The 17,668-nt window shown below is 36.2% G+C and overlaps 2 protein-coding genes across 3 annotated transcripts; one reads left to right on the top strand and one right to left on the bottom strand.

Annotated features, from left to right (window-relative positions):
* Positions 1–2,599: 2,599 nt before the first annotated feature.
* Positions 2,600–5,411, bottom strand: ppil1 (peptidylprolyl isomerase (cyclophilin)-like 1). Its single transcript, XM_059329455.1, has 4 exons — positions 5,148–5,411; positions 4,841–4,995; positions 3,569–3,637; positions 2,600–2,886 (listed from the first exon to the last, which is right to left on the bottom strand). Exons 1-4 carry the CDS (start codon positions 5,201–5,203, stop codon positions 2,666–2,668), a joined length of 501 nt encoding a protein of 166 aa, XP_059185438.1. The 5' UTR covers positions 5,204–5,411; the 3' UTR covers positions 2,600–2,665.
* Positions 5,412–8,082: 2,671 nt separating this feature from the next.
* On the top strand, positions 8,083–16,902 carry eno1b (enolase 1b, (alpha)). 2 transcript variants are annotated; one of them, XM_059329656.1, is made up of 12 exons: positions 8,083–8,222; positions 9,519–9,613; positions 9,739–9,834; positions 11,259–11,317; positions 11,444–11,507; positions 11,854–11,987; positions 12,107–12,329; positions 12,848–13,045; positions 14,230–14,431; positions 15,864–15,972; positions 16,198–16,256; positions 16,519–16,902. In XM_059329656.1, the coding sequence occupies exons 2-12, from the start codon at positions 9,529–9,531 to the stop codon at positions 16,586–16,588; spliced, it is 1,299 nt and encodes a 432-aa protein (XP_059185639.1). In that variant the 5' UTR covers positions 8,083–8,222; positions 9,519–9,528; the 3' UTR covers positions 16,589–16,902. The 2 variants fall into 2 exon arrangements, with proteins under 2 accessions (XP_059185639.1, XP_059185638.1); XM_059329655.1 differs by having other exon boundaries at positions 8,109–8,222; positions 9,474–9,613.
* Positions 16,903–17,668: the final 766 nt, after the last annotated feature.

Here is a 17,668-nt window from a genome sequence, read left to right on the forward strand (position 1 = left end):
TCAAAATAAGTTCAAACCCACCCACTCCGCCGAAAGTGATATCAATCTTCTCATCTCCATGGCAGCAAGAAAGCAAAAATGCATACTACATTATATCCCCAAATATCACTCTGTTTTATCTTAAACAGTAGTATGGTTGCATGGTCATGATTTATTTTGGACACAGTTTACATGAAATACAATGCTGGATCATGTGTTGCAAAATCATCTCAACTCACAGGTGTACTTGCCATAGTATATTTCCAGATAATACAAGAACTAGTTTAAGTTCCACAGATCTGTACATGTTTTTACTTATCTTCTCAAAGTTATTTTTCTTACATTTCTAATGTGATCTCAAGATAAAAACCAACTACAACAAAACACAGGAATGTTCCTTTTAAATATCTTACTTAAACTCATCTCATTTGATTTTTTATATTTGCTTTGTGATGTATTTTGACTTAAAGGAGCAGTGTGGAGAATAAATAAAATTAAATGGCTCTTTTGCACACATTTAATATAAAGTTCTTAATTATGGTTTTATTAATGTAATCACAAAGAATTGTATTGATTTCATTGAGCTGCGGTCTTTTTACAGAAGCACAGAACAGACAAGATGCCTTTCACATGTTTATGTTACCTGAAGGCCACTATAGGTTCTCCACATGCTTAGACAGGGAGGGGTTAGGATGCTACTAAATCCTACACACACTGCTCCTTTAAGATAAATTAATGCTTTTTACTTGTCTTATATTTCATACATTGAGTGTATGTTTTTCAAAATATATGTTAACCCAAATAAATATTCCTCCTCAGGCTGTGAAATCCTACAGTGCCTAAAACAACTCTTTTTTTATTAGGTACAGTATTTATACGGATTACAATATTGATGTTTATATATAAATAAAACTTTTGTCTTTATACATGACTGTTTAAATTTATATAATAGAATAATTTTGGGGGAAATGTGGGTTGTTAGTTTTCATTATGAATACACGTGAATGAGTGTTTGAGTTGAAATGAACGTTTGGAGATTATTTTAATCGTCGTGACGATCTTTTTTTGTGGCAGGCAAATCAGAAAAAATAGGGAAAACATTTTCTGGTTTTTAATACAGTCACCCACAGAGTTGAATAAAATATTTTTTACCTCTTTCCATGAAATGATTGTGACAGTGTGATTTATTCTTGACAGATAAAGTGTATATCTTCTCTTATATTTATATCTTTGTTAATCATTTGCTTCCAAACATATCACAATGAAAATGAAACAACAATCGACAGATGATTGTATCTGAAACCAAAACAGATACTTAATTTGGACTTTAACACTCACTTGACTTGGACTTAAGTGTTTTTTTTTTTTTTAAAACTTGATACCTTCCCCCACGCCCAAAGGTTAAAAAGTGGCATTTTAAAAATAGTGGCCCAAATAAATAAATTTACCTTAATTTCCTGTTAATGCTTTTAATTCCCAGGAAATTGACTAATCTGACTGCATCTAATCAAGTTGCAGGAGAAAACCATGGAGAACAAATGAATATGAATGTTAAAAAGCATTCATGTTTTTCGTAAACTAATATATTATTAAAATTGCATTACGTTTAGTAAAGAGTACATTATGACTTATTTAGGACTCAAAACTCAGAGTTTAGGACTTGAGACTCGACTCCGGAGTTTTCTGCTCTGAACTAACTTGTGACTTGCAGAACAATGACTTGACCCAACCTAACATATTGATAAATACTATATTTGCCCTTTACTTTTGATTATAAAGTTGCATCTAAATACATTAGAATATCATGGAAAAGTCCATTTCCAGTAGGACATACTTTTCAGAGACCAACATTTCCATATTAAACATACTTTTTTAAATTGGTCTTTTGGAATATTCAAAACATTTTGAGACACTGAATTTTAGGTCTTCATTAAATCTAAGTCATAATGATTATAATTAGAAGGAAAAAAAATAGGACGTGAAATGTTTTATTCTGTGTGTAATGGATCTATATAATGTGTTATTTCCACTTTTTGAAGTGAACTACTGACATAAATAAACTTTATATGATATTCTAATTTATTGAGATGCACCTGTATAACTCGTCTACTCAAACTAACAATTTTACTTTTGTCTTTTAAAGTGTTTAACATTTTAACGCTTTGATATTATTTGTAATTGGAATAGAATAACTAATTCTATTTACATCTCTTCATTCCACAGCTATTTTTTTAAATAATTGATTGTGCCAATTTATTTTCTCAATTTTGTTAAAGCAAAACTGCCATAAAATTCCAAGGATTCAAATGTATTTTTTTCATCCAAACAACAAACTATATTCAGTTTACTCTAAAGAAAAGCAGAAAATTCTTGAATGTATTAGCGTTGACCTTGTAACTTGAACAGTTGTTCAATCATCAAAATAGTTGTTAGTAGTTTCTGCAGTCAACTTTTCAGTTGACTAATGATTACAGCTCTGAAGTTAAATTAAGCTGGGTTGAAGTTTGTGTCTGTTCCTCAACCTTTCAGTTGGTATTATTGCAACACTGTCATGGATTCATAATTTCCAGGGTTACCCTTTAAACATGCTATATAAATAAAGTTATTTAGAAACATGACATTGAATTTAAGAAACATTTATTAAAAAAAAAAAACAATTCAGTGAGAAAATAAAAAACCTGCACATTTAATTGGGAACATTACATCGGAGGATTTTGATGTCATCAGCTGGCCGATCTTGAGCGTTCGTCTCCACCATCCCGATCCGGTTCACCACTCCCATCCCCTGGTACACTCGTCCAAAAATACTGTGCTTTGTATCTAACCACTGAGTGGGTCCGAGAGTGAGGAAGAACTGGCTGCCGTTTGTGTCTGGTCCTGCGTTGGCCATCGCCAGAATACCAGCACCTGACAGACACACAGATGAAGGGAGAAAATTAAAATGTTGTCCCTCGTCACCATTAAATGTATCCCAGGTATAACATAAATATAAAATGTTCGGAATCTGTAACACTAGAGTGGTCCAATTTAATCAGATTTCATATGAAGAAAATTCTTGAGGCAAGACCACAATAAATTATGAAATTATTTGGTATTCATCTACTCTAATAAATGTATTTGAATATCCACTGAGATTCCAGTTTATAATACTAAAATATAATGCTAAAACTAAAGCTTTTTAATTTATTAGCCATGCAATAAATCCTACCATAATTTTTGTTAAAAAAATACATTAAGGACTTATTAGACTGAGACTGACAGTAACACCTGAAAATTCTGAACCTCAGGCAGCTCCAGGGCTTTTTTTTTTTTTGCTCCTGTCACATTTTACTCACTGTGGTTTGTCACTCCTGTCTTGTGTCAATTGTTTATTTTAAGCAATATTTTTAACGAGATAGCATAAAGTGATTTTGATGAAATATCATTATCTAAGCTTAGATTTTGTTATTTTTCCTGAAGGATCCGTTGGCCACAGGCAATTTGTTCACAGAAAACATGGCTTCTTTAACTGTAAAGGGCAGACCGACCAATATTTGTCTCCTCCACATCTACTACCTCTTATTCAGTTGGGATTTTCCGCTGTGATTACCTGTGAATTTCAGCTCTGGGTTCAGCTCATCTTCAAACTGTTTACCATATATGGAGGCACCACCACGACCTGTTAGCAGAACAAAGATCAGTAAAACTCTCAGGCGACCTAACTGAACAAGTAAATATGAACATTAAAACTGTGTTGTTCAATATCACTCTGTCAATTTCACAGTTCTTTTGAGACATAAGTCAAGTTTGGACTATTAACTAGTTTTCAGAGTGACTAGTTTACAAAGTAAAGTGAATGTGAATGATACATTGCAAGCAAATACAGCAGCATGATCTATTACATGTGGCATTAAATATATTTTTACTTTACTCAAAATGTTGAAAGGCCACACATTTACATTTGCTTGTAGACAAATTTCACAATACTAATTGAATAACTAGTGCCACATTGCATAGTTCATTCCAAGCCCAAATCGTTAAAAAAATGTTTTTAAAAACAGATCAAAAGAACAAAAGTATGTGGACACCCTGATTTCTTCCTTATGTTCCCAGTCCTATATTCCCATGTGTCTTTGATATAAACCAACATAGTTAGAGATTGGTATAGGCTATCTTTGCCATTCAAACAGCAAGGAAAGAAGGGAAGTGTGCTTTTCAAGTGCAGTTTAAATGGTAAAAATCTAGTAAGGCCACTGCAGAAAGTTCAATGTCTCAAGTCAAGAAAACTGTCTGATTCACAAATTTAAGGTTAGGTTTCTAAGAATATAACATCAGGTTTTATCTGTAGGTGGGCGATTTCAACATATTGACCCAAGGACACATACATTAGACATTTGACCCAGTAAAAAAAAATAATTGCTGAAATGTCCCCTTTAAATGTGTGGTATTAAGAAGACATTGAGCTGGGAATAGGGGTGGGCGATATGGCCCTAAAAGATTATCACGATATTTCAGAGTATTATCGCGATAACGATATTTTTGACGATATCAAAAATACTGAAAAATATATAGAAAATTATTTTGTAGTCCATATAAATACATAAAAATTGTACAACAAAATAAAAAAATCATAAAAATCAATCATAAATCTAAATGTAGTGTAAATTGCAAATCTCAACAGTTGCCAAATACAAAAAAATTACTTACTTGAGTATTAGCGAATAATAATAAAAAATAACCTTCTAGGGGGCCTGGGGGCCCCCTGGGAGAAAATTTTGTATATTTTATATTTCCCTAGCTGGGAAACACAGGACCCTGAGAGCACAGATTTGCCCCCTATAGCCTTGCTACCCCTGTCTGGATATAAAGTGCATGCACCCACCTGTTCCTGTAGGATCTCCGCCCTGCACCATGAAGTCTTTGATTATTCGGTGAAACTTTGTGTTGTTGTAGTAGCCTCTCCTGGCCAGCTCTGCGAAGTTCTTACAGGTCTTTGGTGCGTGTCTCCAGTACAGCTCCACCACGATCGTCCCCATCCTGCAAAGCATGCAACGTATTAGTATGTATTTATCGTCTTTGAGCACTCTGACGGTGAGTTAAAAGTGATAAAGTTATCCTTGGAAGCGTCAACAAACCGTTAGCTGTTAGCTTAGCCAAGTTAGCATTCTGCCGTCTTAATAAAAACTTACGTCGTATCCAGAGCAACTGTTGGCGGCTGCCACGTGTCCGGAGGTACCCCTGACATTTTCACTCCAAACAGCAGCCTTCAGCAGTCTTTAAACAGACTCGCTTTAATAAAAACCAAGTGACTTATGAGCCGAGTTCAACCGATTCATTCAATTCACTCCACGGGGAGTTTCTTCTTCTACGGTTGCCGCTCGCTTCCTCTGCATGTGGGCGGAAGTCTGCAGTAGTTTACTGTCCTCTAGTGGACAACACACGGCAGCAACATTCATTTTCTTCCCGAAATTCAATTAAATTCAATATCTTCTTCTTCTTCTTCTTCTTCTTCTTCTTCTTCTTCTTCTTCTTTGGAGTTTAATGGCAGTGGGCATCCTTAATGTTGCATTTACCGCCATCTGCTGGATTTTATTTCCTTCTCATTTCCCTTCTATTATAATCTTTTAATTAATCCAGTTGAGATAAGGAATCTCATGATGTTTCTCCTTCCTTCCTTAGTTTTCCCACATTCTATTAAATTCTTGAAACTATTTCCCTCCATTCCTTCCCTCCGCAGCCCGATCCTCATCTCTTCCCTCTCTCTTTCATATCCAGCACATGCTATCAACACATGTTCCACTGTCTCCATCTCCCCACAGTTACACTGCCCCGTTGGATGTTTTCCTATTATACTAAGTGTATTATTCAGTTTACTATGTCCTATTCGTATTCTGCTCATGATAACTTGCTCTGTTCGGTTGTCTCCATAACATCCCACCTCTCCTACTACACTTTGTAATTTATATAAATGTCTCCCTTTCTCCTGGTTCTTCCAATATTGGTTCCATTGATTGTTTATTTCCTTCCGTACTAAACTTTTCCCCTCTGTTTTTGATAATTTTACTTTCATTTCCACCTCCTCTTTCTTTACTACGGCAGCAACATTCATTTTCTTCCCGAAATTCAATTAAATTCAATATCAGATGAAACTTACGCAATTAACTTGATTGATATCAAAATACTATATCCATATAATAATATCGCTTAAAAGACTACCCTCCTTTTATATTTTTAAACACCTTTTATTATGCACATATAACTACCACATTCCCCCTTGCGTTCAGTTTGTAAAATGTACAGTCATGGAAAAAATATTAGACCATTGTTTTCTTCAATTTCATGTTCATTTTAATGCATGGTAAAACTAAAGGTACATTTGTTTGGACAAATATAATGACAACAACAATTACAGCTCATAAGAGTTTAATTTAAGAGTGGATATCTGGCAATTTTCCATGGTTTTCTTGATAATAACCAAAATCATTATCAAGAAAACCATGGAAAATCGCTAGATATCAGCTCTAAAATTAAAGTCTTATGAGCTATTTTTGTTGTCATCATTATGTCTGTCCAAACAAATGTACCTTTAGTTGTACCAGACATTAAAATGAACATGAAAGCAAGGATAAAACAAGGGTGGCTAATATTTTTTTCCATGACTGTATATGGCTTTATTTTATAATTTGTCTATGTTATATTATCCCTTATTTAACAAGCACTAGTTTATGTTTAGATGCTAATTTTGTTTTTACTTGCGTTTTCTTTCCTTTTTTTTTATTTTTTACATATCTAATTTGCATTGTTGGAATGAGTCTGAGACTCAAGATTTTCATTGCCAGCTGCTGCTTCTCTGTAATTATTGTACATGTCTTCACCCTGTTAAAATAATCGCCTAAGTCATTTTTTTCAAGTTTTGCAGGAAACACAAAAAAACTTCACCAAAAGTGTAACATATGGCATTTATTGATCATTTCACTCAAAGAATGATGTAACAAAGGAGTATGTAACTTAAGAGAAATAAATGACAATGAGAATTTTTTGATCATGTCTTTGTGACTTAAGCAAGATATGGTAACACTTTATTTTGAAGGTGTCTACAGAAAGTCTGTCAGAAACATGACATGACAAGTATCATGAGCACTAATGTTACTTCAAAGTGTCATTAATGTTCACGACACATCCCAAGTCATGTTTATGACACGCCCATGTCACTCTTATATAGACACCTTCAAAATAAAGTTTGATCATATCTTGCTTAAGTCACGAAGGCATGTTTAAAAAATTGCCTAAGTCACATTTTCTTTTGACTTAGGCATAATAAATCCGCTTCAGTCACACACTTGACATCTTAAAGGGGTAAAATCACATGATCTGATCAACTGAGGATGTAGGCGATTTTACCATAGGTGGCCGGCGTCATGAGGAGATGATTTAGGCAAAAAATAATAATTTTGACAAACAATGACTTAGGCGATTATTTTGACAGTGTGACGATGTATAAATAAAATAAATAAATAAATAAACTTGAACTTGTTTATTTAACCCTATAAAGCCTGAACCACTAAATAATTGCCAGAAAATTCTCCTTTTTTTTAAACTGGAGTGTTTATTGAACCTGCTGACAGGTAATTAACAAACAAATCTAAAAACAATAGGCATATATGATTTTAATTTGTATCATATTTGATACATCAGTTCTTTTTGTGCAATTTGTTGCTCACCGTTTGTTCTTGAAATAACAAAAACATATAAAACCCAACATTTTTTACCTTTTAAGACTTTACTTCCTTTTAACATTTTCCTCAAACATGCAAAATATTTTTTTCCATATAACACAACATCATACATCTGCTGATATGAAGTTTTCACGCAGCAATGACTGATCCACCAGTGGAACCTGCATATAAATTTTGCTATATCTTGTATTTTTGTGCAATTTGTTGCTCAGTTTTTTTTTTCTTCAACACATGTATACATCAGGTTTTTCAGGAAAAAAATATCACACTTATGATGTATAGGTCTCAAAAACTTGTGTATCAAAGATGATACAATTGGCTTTATAGGGTTAAATCAGACCTGTAGTTTCATCTGGTGTAGTTCACATTAAGAGCTCCGGGGGCAGCAACACGCATATGAGGCGTCAAGCGCGCCGGAAATGAGTCCGGCGAAGAAGAGACTCTTCCTCGTTGGCCCTTCCCTTTCACCGTCAGGTTCAACTTCAGTTCACAGCAAGTTTTCTCAGCTTCCCTGTGGCTGACAGAAAGGTACATTCTCCTGTCTTTAACCTTTGTTATCAGGGTTATTTAATTTAGTTGTTTGACATCTAGGCGAAGCCTGTCAACACAGCCCTGCTTTTGTTTTACGTGTAGCTTAACGTTTGACTCAGTTAACGGTGGTCCACTGAGCTAACGTTAGCTAATTGTAGCTTAATTATAGACGGCGTGTTTAGGGTCTGGATAAAAGTTAGAGAAGTTAATATTCTAGCTACATGGAGTTTTAATTTCCCATTAAGTTGGTTAAACAGTGGTCTGACAGTTTGCGATGTGTTAATATTGCGTCATGATTAAAAAATGGTAGCACATGTTTTTTTCTACCCTGTCAAAGAAGCACATTTCCTGCTATTTGCAGTTTTACACAATATTTAACTAAATATCTTCAGGTTTTGGACTGGAAAAAAAACAAGACGTTATAAGACAGCACCTTGGACTATGACATACTGGGATGCACATTTTTCTGATATTTTAGAGACGAAAACATTAATCAAGAAAATAATCTGTAGATTAATTGACGATGTTTAATCGTGAATCGTAAATAATCGTTTTTGTAGCCCTATTGATCAGCTAACCAATGTGCATGTCTAGTGGTTAGATCACTTTATTCTTGAAGTGAATCTCCTTTACCACAGAGTTTGTTTTAGTGTGTCTGCATCTGTCTCACTTTCAATAATCTGATGTTAAATAATTTAGGATGTTGAAACGGGAGTGCCAGTTTCCTCATTGTGGTTGTCTCTGTTGTGCAACCCAGTTTGCAGGAAGAGTTCTTGTGTTGGTTGGTTAGCTGCTTGTTTATCTGGCATGCAAAGAGAAGAGATTATCACCCACGTCATGTCCAGGGGGGCAATGGCAGGGGGACTTTGCTATGACATAAATCCTGTAATTCTGTTCTCTGGCGTCATGACTCCATGCTAATACTTCATATACATTTTGCAGCAACAACACAGGTATGTTGAAGCTGCCAGTTTAACCTAGCTTTATCAGATGCAGCAATTTCTACATCCCCAGTGCCACGTGATTAATCAGATGAGAAGCTATAATCCAATTAGGATGGTGGCGTGCCTGTGAGCACTCGTAAGCTTGCAGCTAGGTCAGGGTGTTTTTGTAAGTAAGTTCCAAGGAGGAAAGCGAGTATAAAGAGGTGTGTCAACAACAAATAGACTTTTATGTGGTATTGAGTTGTTATTCATTGTTCTGCTTTAAATCAGAGTTTTTACTGGCTGCAGTGCACTTCTTTTCCAGAGGATCGTCACTTAGGAACAAGTTCAACTTCTCTCTCATCTCAAGGTCCTACACGATGTCCATTACCAAGATCCACGCCCGAGAGATCTTTGATTCTCGTGGAAACCCCACAGTAGAGGTTGACCTGTACACCGACAAGGGTAGGCAACAACGTGGCTTATTGAAAATATTAAATGTATTGCCTCAATAATAAAACAAGTTTCATCATCTGTAGCGATTGTCATGTCACCACTTTTATGTCATCTCTCCCGTGTACATTTCACAGGCTTGTTCAGGGCAGCTGTCCCGAGCGGTGCATCTACTGGAATCTATGAAGCCTTGGAGCTCAGGGACAATGACAAGTCACGCTACCTTGGGAAAGGTGTGTTTACAATTTTAATGTTTCGTTTTTAATTGGAAGGAATTATATAAATGTCAGGCTATGGCTGAACCAAATGCCGCTTTTTAAAATTTTAAGCTTCTTTTAAGATTTACAAAAAGATTGTTTTAAAGTGTTAAATTTCTGTTTTCATATATAATGACTTCGTCGGGGGGGAAAAATAATCATCAAGCAAAATACTCAATTTGAGTGAAGTTTGATTATTCATTCATATATTCATTCATTATCCTTAATCACTCATCCGAACTCGGCTCACCGGGGGGCTGGAGTTGATCCAAGCTGACATTGGGCGAGAGGCGGGGTACACCCTGGACAGGCCTCCAGACTATCACAGAGACAGACAACCTCTCATGCACACCGATGGGCAATTTGAATTAAGTGATGAATCAAATTTATTTGTGGCCAATATTGATTTTTGATTAATGTTCTTTTACAATATAAATGGTAAAAGAAAAGGTATTTCATTGTAGCTAGGTCAGGATATTTCTTGCCCTACTCTCACTCTTTCTCTAGTTAGCATACCCCGCGGTCCCTCCACCTCACACCTTGTCGCTGGAAGACTTTGCGTCGAAGAGGGGGGTCCGGCAGCTCTGGAGACGGACCATTATTTAGCGACTGTAGCAATTCCAATTCAGCCAGTGCAAACCTCAGTGCCAGGGGCTTGCAGCCAGCCACCTGTGTGACAACAATAACAGAAAGTTTGTTGATCCGATTGGGCGGTTCGGGATCAGAACCCCGACAAGGCAGTTTGCACTGGCTAAATTTGAGTTGCTAAAGTCGATAACTGAAGGTTCATGTCTGTAGCTGCCAAGACGAGTTGGAACCAACCCTACACAGCCAACACTGGAATCTAATTCTATATAGAATAATACTAATCCTGATAATAACTATAGTCTAACCTTATCTTTATCTGTAACAGTGCGCCTTTGTTGCAGCTAAAGATACTACATTTGATATTTTTCTCATTTTTTACACGTGTTGTCTTTACTCTGTCTCTTCCTCTTTGCCAGATGTGAAAGGGTTAGTGATTTTGGTTCTCAATCAAAAAGTCTGTGCATTTGAAATTAATTAACATGGGTTTTTAATTACATAAAACAACTGATTACTGAATGCTTTTGGAAATCTGCCAGATGTGATGAAGCATGAGAAATTGTCAGAGAAGCACGATCTCACTCCAGAGTTGGTGTTTAAGCTGTGGATTGATGGACTGGGAAATAACACTAGCTGTTTTAAAGAGTAATGTTTGTTCATCTCGAATGAAATGGTAAAAAAAAAATGCTCTTGCATGCACCTCTCTAAATGTGTGTATATGGGTTTGAGGAAAGTTGCATGTGTTTCTTAATCTGTCTGTATCATTTGCTTTACAAAATGTTCCAATAATATTCACACTAACCTTACTGTTGCAGGAGTCTCAAAGGCTGTAGAAAACATAAATTCAGCTCTCGCACCTGCACTTATTGGCCAAGTAAGAATATAGCTCTCACTCTGTTTGTTTTTGTGTTTCCCATTTTTGTACAAACTACATTTTGGACTGTTCATTGTTTTAGTGCTGATGTGAAACATTCCCAACTTGCTGTTCTCATCTCCTCAGAATGTGGTTGAGCAGGAGAAAATTGACCAGATTATGCTTGATTTGGATGGCACAGAGAACAAATGTAAGTAACAATAATCATACTGTTGTGATTTGTTTATCTGAAACAACAATATACATTGCAGTGCAGTCTTCATAGCTATCAGAATGACGGCAGATTTTCTAGGTAATTGGCCATTTAGATATGTGAAACGCCTGCTTAGTTGAGGTGGGATGACCAACCTGACAAGTAAAGATCTTTTTTCTCTCTGGCTCTATATTTAAGGTGGTAGTCCTCCTGCATTATGAAGCATCTCTGCAGTGATTAGGGTTAGGGTGTTTTAATAAAAATATGACTGGCGTTTGCAGAAGGAAAGCAGAAACTTGTGCAATGATAAATAAATGTTGATATTTTTCCTCACTCTAAACAGCTAAATTTGGGGCAAATGCCATCCTGGGTGTCTCCCTGGCTGTTTGCAAAGCCGGTGCAGCAGAGAAAGGCGTCCCTCTGTATCGCCACATTGCTGACCTTGCAGGAAACCCAGAGGTCATCCTGCCTGTGCCGGTGAGGATCTGTGTGCCAAATTACATGCAGCTTTTTCCTGGTTTTTCACATTATTTAGTTCACCTTCAAGTTGATTGTGAAATCATTGCTCTGGTTTCTCTGCCCTCTACCTCCACCAGGCCTTCAATGTGATCAACGGTGGCTCTCATGCAGGCAACAAGCTCGCCATGCAGGAGTTCATGATCCTGCCTGTTGGCGCGAGCACCTTCAAAGAAGCCATGCGTATCGGAGCAGAGGTCTACCACAATCTCAAAAACGTCATCAAGAAGAAGTACGGTCAGGATGCAACTAATGTGGGTGATGAAGGTGGATTTGCTCCAAACATCCTGGAGAACAAGGAAGGTATGTAAAGGCATTTCCACACCTATTGTTCATCCAAATCAGTTGATTGAAGCATTTCCCTTTGTTTCGGTTTCTTTTCACGCTGAGTAATCCAAGCAGATGCCTCACTAAATGCAAGGAGATAGATATTGCTATACAATTTAACATGGAGCAACGGCAGTGTCATTTCTTATATCTGTGGTTATCTTGCTGCTACTTCCACCAAGCAGGTAGGTGTGTTTTGTAATCGAATGCGGCAGAGCACATAAACTGTTGCTGACTGAAGCAGCTATTGAATTCAAACTTGCAGAGTACACCTGGTAGTTTGTCAGATCACGTTTCCACCACAAAAGAAACTGCTCCAGACTTTGTTTGGAACCGGACCAAGACTATCTAGCCTCAAGGGTCTGGCTGCAGTTTTATATCTGCATCTGTGTGTAATTACTGTGTTCACACCTGCCCAAATAACGAACCAGTCTGATCACGATAAATAATTCTCTACAACTTAGATTTTTCGTGTTGATTGTTTAACCCTGCAGCTCTGGAGCTAATAAAGGAGGCCATCGCCAACGCAGGATACACGTCTGAGGTTGTGATCGGCATGGACGTGGCAGCGTCTGAATTCTACAGGGAGGGAAAATATGACCTGGACTTCAAGTCTCCCGACGACCCGAGCCGTTACATCACTCCTGATGAGCTGGCTGATCTCTACAAGAGCTTTGTGAAGGATTATCCAGGTAACCTCCAGACACTTTCTCCTTTTTACAAATTATTTACTGGGTGAGATGTCTAACATAGTAATGTCAGCACCAACGTTTTCTCATAAAGGAGAGGGGGCTTTGACTATATGGGGTATCTTTTCTAGCTTTAATCTACTCATTCTCAAAGAGGGCCAGACAAATTGTTTGTGTGTTGTTAACATTGGTTTAATACATAAAACATATGTTTCATACTCAGAAAGCTTTCAAGAACTGCAATATTCATAGTTTATCTCTATTTTTTTTACATCTTTAAATAGATAATTGGAACCACTTGGCATCTTGAGCTGCTGCTCAAGTCTTAAACGGGTATAAACAGAAAAGGAAAGAAAAGGTTGGAAATCATCTTATTCTAGGAGCAAGTAAATCCAATCAAAGCACTTGCCAAAATGTTGATTACACTGATTTGTGCTTTTTAATCACAATGACAGCCCTGACAAAAACAATTGTGAACTCCAACAGAAGCTAATCTTCAAGAGACTATTTGTCATCTTTTTTTTGTCCTAAAACAAAATAACCCTGTCTGTTAATGTGTAAACATCCATAAGCCCACAGTTTTCCTCTGCAATGACTAACTTTCAGTTTTATGTAAAAAATAAAATGACTAACCGTAGATGATTTGGCTAAACTAAACAAACTAAAATAGAGGGAGTCTGTCTTTCATTCAATTTTGTCAGCAACCGCTGATCTGGTCAAATTTCTACTTTGTATTTCTGAGGACTTGAGGTTCAGTGTCGAGTGTGTTTATATACAGAGCAGGGACTCCCATTAACTGTTACACTGCTGAACATCATTTTGGGTACAGCTCGCTCTACATCACTCTCACATTACACAAGAACAAATGAAGAAAAAGAGGCCAGATATGTAACATTGTAGCAAACTCAAACATGTCAAGTATCAGTGATGTAACTTTCAGAATTATTTTTTGCTCCTGTTATTGAAATACTGGAGGCCAAGGAATTGGCCCATCCTGAGCAGACACATTTTGAACGAGCACTGCTTGAGTATTTTATTCTAAGCTTTGATTGGTCAATTTAGGAGCTGCCTGTTTTGATCATTTGATGGAACAACAGCTGGACGTGATCACAAATATTTCAGTTTAAGCTACACTGATCATCTGTTTTACTTTCTAATGAGCAACGTCTCTATGTTTTCACTCACAGTGGTTTCCATCGAGGATCCCTTCGACCAGGACGACTGGGCGGCCTGGACCAACTTCACAGGAAGCACAGAGATCCAGATTGTTGGAGACGATCTGACCGTTACCAACCCGACTCGCATCACCAAGGCGGTGGACGAGAAGGCCTGTAACTGCCTGCTGCTGAAGGTCAATCAGATTGGCTCAGTTACTGAGTCCTTGAAAGCGTAAGTCAACACTTGATCCATAAAAGTGGCTATAGATCAGTTGAATATTAAACTATATCTGTTACATCTATATATACATAGGGATTGACTGGTTTTCAACAACAATATTAAGCATTTTTATGAGATTTGAATCTTTACTTTTTCACTTCTTAAAATGTCCCACTCAGCAATACCTGACTGGTTACATGTCAAAAGTTAAAGCCAATGAAGGCTGAAGGCTTGCACAGACATCAAAGACAAACACAGACCAGTGCCCCTACAGCAAGCAAAGCTCTGTAATGGATGTAATGCAGCAGATATTACTGAAGTTGGAATAAACCTCACAATACGATGAAGTTGCAAAAACACTCAATGCTCTGCCGTTAAAAATACACTTGCAATTATTCAATATAACTTCAGTTATGAGTAAGAGAACTGCAGACAGTGAGACGTCACCTGGACACGGACCAGAGATGTGACATAAAACCAGATTATCTCATTGGTTAATTTAATAGTTTCATACATTGGTTGTTTTATAACACAGAACTGCCTCAGCGCATTCAACCTGCAGTAAACCGATATGTTCGCAAGTCCGTATCACTGTGGGAGACAGAAACTTAATAAAATGGACAGATAATTAGCCTTAAATATACAATAATATGCACAAATCAACAGTAACCCATGTAATCATTTATTTACTGCAGAGCTGTTTTCTTGTTTCTCTCTGGATTATTGCACAAAACATTTTTTTTTCGAAAAATGCAGGAGTAGGCAGTAGTACACTGTAAAAAAGATAAACAATAGCTACTCAATAAAATTGAGGCAACAGATTGCACGCAATATTATTAATTAAATCTAACTATGTTACAAGTTGAGTTAATAACAACTTAACAGGAAGTGCCTGTCAATTTAAAACAGACTATTTCTATTGTGTTGGATTCATTCAAAATTCTCTTTATTTAGAATTACAAACTCATAAAGATTATATTTTAATGTGATCAAAATAAGTAGATTCTATCCCAAACATTTTTATATTAAAGTTACTTAAACAACTGCCTCAAAATCAAGGACACATTTATATTTAATACATTTTATCAAATATATTAAGTAAAATGAAATGACAACAGAATAATTTATTACAGTGTAGGCAGGAGTAAGCCACTCAAGCATCACCAGAGAAAGCAGTGTGTACAATACATGAACTCCATGGGAATAAAAATGACACTTTACTTTATTTAAGATGACATTTGTGTTATTCTAAGTTTTGACAGTAAGAAAAGTTTTCTTTCTGCAAGTGTAGGTTAAATGGGTTCACACATCAGGTTTCATTTTCCTTGATTACTTATAATTCATATCTGAATTGGACCTGAAAAAAACATGTATTTCTACTATACACCAGACAGTGACCTGTAATATCTATAAGCTTATTGTTTCTCACTCGTCGTCCTCACAGGTGTAAGATGGCTCAGGAGAGCGGCTGGGGTGTGATGGTCAGCCATCGCTCCGGAGAAACTGAGGACACCTTCATAGCAGATCTGGTGGTCGGCTTATGCACTGGACAGGTAAACTCGGATAATAAAAATGTTATTATATGAATCTGTCTTTTGAGAATGTAATAAATTGGACATTTATGACCACAATATGGGGTTATCTCCTCTGCCCTGTTTTTCACATTTGGAGATTATTTCCACTTTTTGAGGATCACAATTTCATGACTTAAAGATTAATGAAGACACTGAATCCCTTTTGGTTAAAATCATTGTTTCCATTTTATTGCGAACTTTCAGATCAAGACTGGAGCTCCCTGTCGCTCCGAGCGTTTGGCCAAATACAACCAGATTCTGAGGTAAGTCTAATTATTATGTAGGAGAGGAGTTTTGTATAGAATGAGCATATGGTATCCTCTGATTTTATTTGTGATATATAGTACTGCTAATGCTAAACTGCTACTACTTGTACTGTAACAATTACAAAGTATCATTTTGATTTTGATATTTTAACAGCATTGATGGACTTTTACATTTTTAATTTAAACCATGAATGTTATTAAATACACCTACTTAAAAAAAGACAGAGGATTTACTTTTATTTTTATTTATTTTATTTAGAATCGAAGAGGAGCTGGGAGACAAGGCCACTTTTGCTGGAAAAAACTTCAGAAACCCTCTGGCAAAGTAAACGGTTGAAACATTGACTTCACAGAAGTTCATTTATATACACAAATCCATGACGATAAATCAAACAACAATGGAAATTACATCAAAGTGATAATGGTTAACATAGAGCTGGTAATGAATTAATAGACTGAGCTTACTGTAGTCACTGAAACTGTAACACACAAGTCTTCTGCTGTATTCTGTCCTTTTTTGTTTGTTAATGTGGAGTAAAATAATAGATCTTACTTGAGTAATATATATTTTTAACACAGACAAAGTGTAATCAAAGTGCTGCACTTGGAGACAGATAATAAAAAAGTTTTCTCAGTGAAACAATGTCTGGTGATTATTTTTCCCCGTTTCATTTTATTTTGCTGTGATGGGGTCCTTAAATGCTTTTGTTAGGTTATCACACACATTGATATTTGATTATTTCAGCGATTTAAACAGCTGTGAGGCCCGATGACCTGAATGCTCCAGTTTAACTGATGAGCAGGAGCTTCCAACCCTAAATGAAGATCAGACTGAGATTCTCCTAGGTGGCCCAGAGAGTAAGAGGGACAGACACGACCACAAGTGAGAAACCTTTTTATTTTAGATTCTGGCCTCTAAAGGTCATTTTAATGTGTTGACCAAAACTGCCTGATATCATTTGAGCAATAAAGCAAATGTAGGACCCTTTCTGAGGCAAAGGAATAAAATCTATAAAAAACGTGCAACCGAAAGTTGCAGGTCATCGCTTGAATTAACTACAAAAAATATAATGATAAGACTGGACACTTGGTATCTTTGCTGTCTGCTCTTGTTTTAGAATAAGATTTTGTTGCTGCTGTCTTTTAATAATAAAAGACCACATGGAGGTTTTTTGTCTTTAACACAAGAGCTCAATATGTGTAAAATATTCATCTACTATTTTAAATGGAACCGACAACAAATCATTAAAAATATATAAAGTTTTGTTAATTGTGACTTAACATACAAAAATGTAAGTGTAATGGTAAAGTAATTGCTAATTTTTTTAAAAAAATGGGCTGGTTAAATTTTTATCTACTTATTTTTGCAATCTGATTACATCTTAGCAGTTACATCTGTGTTTTTCATT

Source organism: Centropristis striata, chromosome 3 (assembly GCF_030273125.1).
Source record: "Centropristis striata isolate RG_2023a ecotype Rhode Island chromosome 3, C.striata_1.0, whole genome shotgun sequence".
Lineage (NCBI taxonomy): Eukaryota > Metazoa > Chordata > Actinopteri > Perciformes > Serranidae > Centropristis > Centropristis striata.